This window comes from Dasypus novemcinctus, chromosome 17 (genome assembly GCF_030445035.2).
Source record: "Dasypus novemcinctus isolate mDasNov1 chromosome 17, mDasNov1.1.hap2, whole genome shotgun sequence".
Taxonomy (NCBI): Eukaryota; Metazoa; Chordata; class Mammalia; order Cingulata; family Dasypodidae; genus Dasypus; species Dasypus novemcinctus.
Genome location: NC_080689.1, coordinates 20,839,291 through 20,846,202, shown reverse-complemented (window position 1 = coordinate 20,846,202; position 6,912 = coordinate 20,839,291). Strand labels below are relative to the sequence as shown.

At 37.1% G+C, this 6,912-nt stretch overlaps 1 protein-coding gene across 15 annotated transcripts in view; it reads right to left on the bottom strand.

The window, feature by feature from the left end:
• Positions 1–311: 311 nt before the first annotated feature.
• The window catches only part of RASGRP3 (RAS guanyl releasing protein 3), a 107,821-nt gene continuing 101,220 nt past the window's right edge, over positions 312–6,912 (bottom strand). For all 15 annotated transcript variants that reach the window (XM_004452827.4, XM_071208760.1, XM_012523071.4 and 12 more), the window contains one exon: positions 312–4,030. In XM_004452827.4, coding sequence (XP_004452884.2) covers positions 4,022–4,030 — 9 coding nt within the window. In that variant the 3' untranslated portion in view covers positions 312–4,021. The remainder of the gene's footprint in view (positions 4,031–6,912) is intronic.

Here is a 6,912-nt window from a genome sequence, read left to right as displayed (position 1 = left end):
CCTGCTTTATCATTTTCAGCCCCTTCCTCTCTACCTCAGACCCCTGATCTGTTATTTTCTCCCATTTCTCTTCCCTCCCTGCCTGAATAAATTACTGGCCTAACTCACCCAACACACTGTTGACATTCATTTCCGCAGCATAGTCAAGAACCTAGATAAAATCTGGTAACGTTACCTCTACATATAAACACTTTTTTTTTTTTGCTGAGCCATTTGAAAGTTACAAACATCATGACACTGCATCCCTAAATACTTTAGCAAGCCTCTCCTAAAAATAGACATTCTCCTACATAACTGTATCATTATCACACTTAAATGAATTAACATTTATTCAATACATCATTTAATATATAGTACATGTTTACATTTCCCAAATTGGCCATGAAATGTCTGCTTCCAAAAATATCTATTTTTACTTTTTCTTGTAATACTGTATATACCACCCTAAATTTCCCATTTTTTTAAATCTATTATTCAGTTAACATTCACACATTACAGTTGGTTCTGTTTCATTAAATCTCTTGATTCAAAACTGCCCCTTCTCATCTTGTTCAGTTTTCATAACATTTTATTTTTGAAACATTCAGGCCAGTTGTCTGAAAGACAGTACCAAATAATGCTTTCTTTATTCCTACATACAAACTGCAAGTCACTTAGATTCTGAATGGACACATGAATTCCAAGGTGATTTTCATTACCATTTTAAAAAGATAAGATAAAATGCTTCTGTTTGAGGTGCTCTCTAGACTTCCCTGCCCAGGTTTTGGAGGCAGACTGGAGGAAGTTTTTCCTGATGCCCCTTCAACTCCAAGTAGTTTCCTATAACTACCACCTTCAATAGCTGTAACATACACTCTGGTTGTCAAGTAAATGGGTGCACATTTTATTTTAAAAGCTAATTTTTATTTTCCTCTAGTTTATCTATAGTAAGCTATTCTTTCAAGAGACAGGCTCAAGCATATTTATGCTCGTGCCTGTTTACATCTATCCAATATGTGGCGTTTTCGCTTAACTCATTTAAATTTTACCTGCTCGGTTTCTTAATCTTGCCTATTTTCAAACAGAACAAGAGTCAATGGTAGAAAACAGACCTGAATTAACACCTATTCCCGCATAGTTGCAGGAACAAGAAAAAATTCCTTCTAGTCTGTTTCATTTCTACTTCTTTGTTTAAGCAATTCTTATTTGACACAGATTTAACAAAATGTTTAGGTTTAGAGGCACCAAAATGCACAGCCAAAAGGTACATTTAAATTCTGGGATCTTGAAGACAATTTCAGAGAAACCTCCTGCTTAATTATAAAACCGTATTAACTTATAGTATCATTATATATCTTAACATCTCTCTGAGGTAGTTGAGAAAAGTGGTGAAATCTCTGTTTTGCCAAAGAAAGATTTGAGACTCAAAGAGATGGGTGTAACTTGCCTAGGATCTTATGACTATCACCTGTCAAAGAGGGAATTCAAACCTGATTTCAGATTGCATACCAAAGATTTGCTTTGGTAATATAATTTGAATTTATACAATCATTCTATAGTGTTATATATTTTGACAAATATAATTGTTTGCCTTAGGAATGCTTGGTAAACACAGTCCCAGTCCTCATTTTTTAAAAGCAAACTCCTCTGACCATTGGAGAGAATGTATTACCCTGACAATCTGGGAACATTGTTAGATCTAAAGTCTATCAATCAATAGAGGGCTCCAACACCAATTAGGGCTGCCCTCTGGTTTGGGCAAATCTAAAAAAGCATCAATCCAATCTGTACATCCTTCTTTAAAGATGCACCTGAAGCATCTAATATATTCCACCCTGATACCCAACACTAGTCACTGTTAAGAGTCTGGTTTTATATTTGCTTTTCACCTGAAAGGTAACAATGATCATCAAACCTACCAAAGGAAGATCTAGAGGAACCAGTCATAATAGTTTTTTATGCTCCATCATGGGTTTGCCTATTTTGTTTATTTTCCTGATTATAGGGACTTGATAGATCAGAAACATGAGAGTCACCATTTTTTATGAGTAATGATATAAACAGTCAAAATTGTAAAGAAATTTATGGCCTCAAATTCCTTTTTGGCAAAGTAATAGCAGTGAGTATGTATACATATGCGTACACACATATATACATGCACATATATACATTTATACACACATATATATTTGTTTTCTTTTCTTTTGTGTGCGTGTTTTTAAACTGAAGGCTAACAGTATAAAACTCTTCCTATAATGGTAAAACTCAAAAATAACCCAAACTATCTGGCAACTGGACTATCCTTTCAGAAGAAGAAAACAATCCTTCATTTATTATCAAGTTTCTTTCTGGGCTGTCCTCATACTTCTTAAAAAACACAAGAAAGGTTTCCTGTACAGAAGTAGCCATTTTCTGTTTTAATTTTGTTAAGATGTATTTCACTGCATTTGTGAATAGGATTAGATGGTGTATATACACAGATACAACACTTGGGGATGGCTGTTTGCAAATGGTACATAATTTCCTTTATTATCTAGTTTTATCACAGCTCTCTCAATTAGTAACTTTTACTTTGCAGTGTTTCTCATCTCTAAACCTGGTTAGTACAATTAAGTCAGTTCTAGCAAGTTTTGAACGCTCTTTTGAATTACCGGAAGCTTTGTGCTTTAATGCCCATAAGGCACCAGCTTCCTATGGCAGAGACCAAGCCTTGCTCGGATTTGTGTACCCAGCACAGGACCTGGTACAGAGCAGATGCTTGGCAAGTGTTTGCTGAACAGAACTGCCCTCAGTTAACTAACCGAGAGGAGAGAAGATGACATTTCTTTACAGAAGTGGTTGACCTGAAGAGAAACTAATTCAATTTTACATGGACTGTACACACGTTAGCTCCCAAACGAGGGCTACTGCACCTCTGTGAAATACTACAGCTTCTCAGGTCAGTCTCCTCACCCACAGGCTCAATCCCATCTCTCATTTTTAACTTCTTAAACCAAGTTCTCTCTCTATTCATGGAAGAAACACACCCACATCTACGTCTGTTGGGTGAGAGGAAGATATTTAAAATATTGACATTTAAAGTGTGAATGAAAATGTCAACCAGTGGTGATTTATGACAATTTCCTTTCTATGACTACTCTAATAGTAGATGGCAATTTCTTAAAAAGAGCACAAGCATTCTCTTACAAAACCAAAAGTTTTTTACAAATTCAATTCTGAAAACATTTTGAGTTTTAAAAATTGGCAATGGCTTTGGGTTGATAGTTTGCTTTTCTCCTAAGGTTTTGAAATCTTAAATTGATGATTTTTTAATTACTATTCATATTTCAGGTGTCTAAAGAAAGCTGGCTAACCTGAGTCAGATGGGACAAGTTACTTTTCTCCCGTGCATTTATAAGTGCTAGGAGAATTTTCATGGCCATGTCATAGCTTCCTAGTGGTGTAGAATTGGTAAGACGTATATACATGTGTGACTTGTGAACACATCATAATAGCAACCATGTGATAAGAGCAATGTAAACAGGTTCTCATTGCAACCAGTAGCAGAACCACTGCATTCCAGGCTCCAAAGAGCTTCCTTGTCCTCAAGAAAATGTTAAATCCCATCTAAAAAGCACACAAAAGTCCTCTAAATCAAAAATGTCTGACTTTCAACTACTTTTTAAAATCTCTCCCCGAGTTTATAAAAATATTGAAATAATCTCACAAAAGAAAGCAAAGTCTGAGTTTAGAGAATGAGTATCAAGTGCATGCATAGAAGCTTTCATTTCACCCGTATATAAATGGCTCTAGAGAAAGATACATGAGAAAACTACCAATTACATAACACAGTCCTCACGGGGTCTAATTATGGGCATGGGGAGGGAGGAAATAAATAGTTCATAGTTAGGGTAAATGTTCTGTGCCACAGTCCAATCAGGGAGATCCGTGTTGTCCCAAGGCAGTAGAGGTCTAGATATCGTTCCAGATAAATTCCTGAGAATTCATCAGCTTCCTTCTTCTAAAAGTCAAAATTATTGCCTTCAGTTTCCTCAGCCTGAATTCACCCATCCTGCAATACAAATCAGAAACTGTTATATGGCTGGGTCACATATAACAAAATAAGAGTTCCTAGAAAGTTTGTCAGATGAATTTGAGGACACATTTCAGATGATCGGCACTTTGTAATTTCAGGATTTAGAGGGAATTTAAAGGTCACATAATCCAATAGCACATGAAATTTGAAGATCCTATATACACACTCCACCAAGGATGCTTATTACAGCGTTTTCTAAAGGGTATTTCACAAAACAGTAGTCCCTTGAATACTCTGTTGAAAGATTTCCCTCTCACAATCTACAGTGCAAATTAGTGTAACGTGAAAATATGTAAGAAAAAAGTCCATATATTCAACTTTGTTTAGTCCAGCATTTCCCAATCTTTTTATGATAAATACTTGTTGATTAGATTTAATTCAGCAGAAGGTAATGGAAAACCAAAGAAGCATTATGGGGGAAATATGCACATTCTTACCACTAAGAGAGTAATCTTGACCTATCCCTACCATCCAGGGGCTCAGTGATCATTAGGGAAATGATATCCAGTGCCACAGGAAATAGCCACACCCATATATTTTAAAATGTGTATAAATTCTGGAATTTCACTTAAGGAAATTAGCAGGTTACAAATACAACTCTTTTTTCTGTCTTTTGACCATTTTTCACTGGAGGACTCATAAACATCATATGATACTAAATAATAAATATATAGAAGATCATTTCTCCTAATGCTGTTCATTGGTCTTACCTGGCAGGAAAATTCCTAAATTTGTAAACTGTTGTCCTATATTCAACTGTTAGGTATAATTTTGTCCCCTTGTTTTCCTTCTTGGCTTTTCCCTAAACAAGGGCCAATACCTTCATTTTACCCTGCGCATTTTACATAACAGCACACTGTCTCCCTTAATTAGCACAAATGAACAGTTCCATGAACTGTCCCTATGACTCATGAAACGAGAATACTAAAAGAGAAAGAAATATGAAAGACCAGGTCTCCAAAGAGCAAAATTAAATTAAAAAAAAAAAAAACAAAACACATAAATAGATCTTTATTTCTATTCCCTTCTAGAAATTAATGGTCAGGAAATCTTACCTAGTTAGGGGATTGCCCTATACCTAAAACAGGTTGTAGTTTAAGTGACTTGAACTGTGTTAGGCATTGGAAGGACTGGTCCTCTGTGAGCTCATGGCTGGTTGCACTATTTGTTAAACGAAAGAGGAAGCTTCTAGGAATTCAGAAATGGTCATGAGGTGGGCACTATCCTGAGCGCTCTAGGTGGGCATCCCATGACTCCACCCACAGAAGCTCTTTGTAGGAAGCTTCAAAGGCAAAAGGCAACACCGCTCGTGGAACGGGGGTACGTGGAGTGATGGACTCAGGTTCAGGCATTCTGTGGAAATCTTCACATACGGTGGTTCTTGGTTTGTTGTTTTTTGTTTTTATCAAAGACCCCTTGCAAAACCATTCAGTGCTATGAACCCCTCTCTCCCAAAATGAGCATATGTCCATGTATAATTACACATCAAATTTAAAGCACTTTCATGAACTCTGAAGCCCATCTTTGGACCTTAGGTTAAGGGCCCTGGCCCTAGGATATTTCCCTCTGTATCGATCATGATTTTTCTCTCATTCACCTTTACATTCCCAGAGTGCACTGTGCTGGGCCATTATAAGACACGGAAGGACAGGACTGAAATATTTGCCAAGACGGGGAGTAGGCCAAAGATTGAAATAAAGAAGTTGGTGTTGTAAACACATGGGGACAGAAAGAGATTACTGGTTGCCTAGGACTGGGGCAGGGTGGAGACAAGGAATGACTGCTACAGGGCATAGCGCTTCTTTAGAACATAACGAAAATGCTCTGAAATTGATTATGGTCACTACAATCTGTGAATATGCTAAAAAAAATTTAATTGTAGTTTTGTGATATGTGAGTTACCTGTCAATGAAGCTTTTTTTTTTTTTTAAGTTATAGGGAAGGAAAAAAATAGCTCAACAATTTAAAATATTCTTCATATGACTGAATATAATGGCTGACTGATAATTCCAAAGAGGAATTATCTTTCCTCTTTGAAGATAATTAATAAGGAAAGAGGAAAGGGAACCTGTGTGTTTAGATCTCTTGAAGAGTGGAATGTGGAGGACCACCCATAAAACAACTGAGCGCTGGCTCCATCCAATAGGATCTCTGCCAAACCCACTATTCTATCTGTGATAATGATTCCATAAGGAGGCAATGGCTGCCTTCCATGACATTAGATTTAAAGGTTAGGAATATGACACCAGTTTCCCCAAATTCTTTTTCTTAAGGTGCCATGGACTGTTGACTGATGAATTTATCTAACTCCATCTTGAATCAATTTGTTTTCAGCTTTTTCCAACAAGTTCCATATGCTTCACAGTTTGCCTTAGATGATTCCAGTGCAATTCTGGTGTGGAGACAGAGTCTGGCTTGTAGCACGTTGAGGTCCCCTGTGTCTCTGTTGTGATTCTCACCACCCTTTCCTCTTCTTTGTAGTTTCTAATTCTCCTTCTCCATCCACAAGGTTTTGCTTCCCTGTGTTTTAGTTTTCCAGCGGCTAAAACAAACACCACCCAGTGAGTTGGCTTAAATAACAGGAGTTTATTGGCTCACCTTTGAGGCTAGGAAAAGTCCAAATTTGAAACATCAGCAAGGTGATTCTCCCCTAAGACTGGTATTCTGAGGCTAGCTGAAGGTGCTCCTTGGCCCTTAAAATTTCTGTTTCATGGCAATGTACAAGGTGAAGTGTTCTCCTTTCTCCTCCAGGTTCTACTGATTTCAGTTTCTTACTCTTTTGGTGGCTTCTCTGCTGTGTCCAATTTCCTTTGCTTACAAGGACTTCAGCCATATTAGATTAAGGCCCACTCTTACTC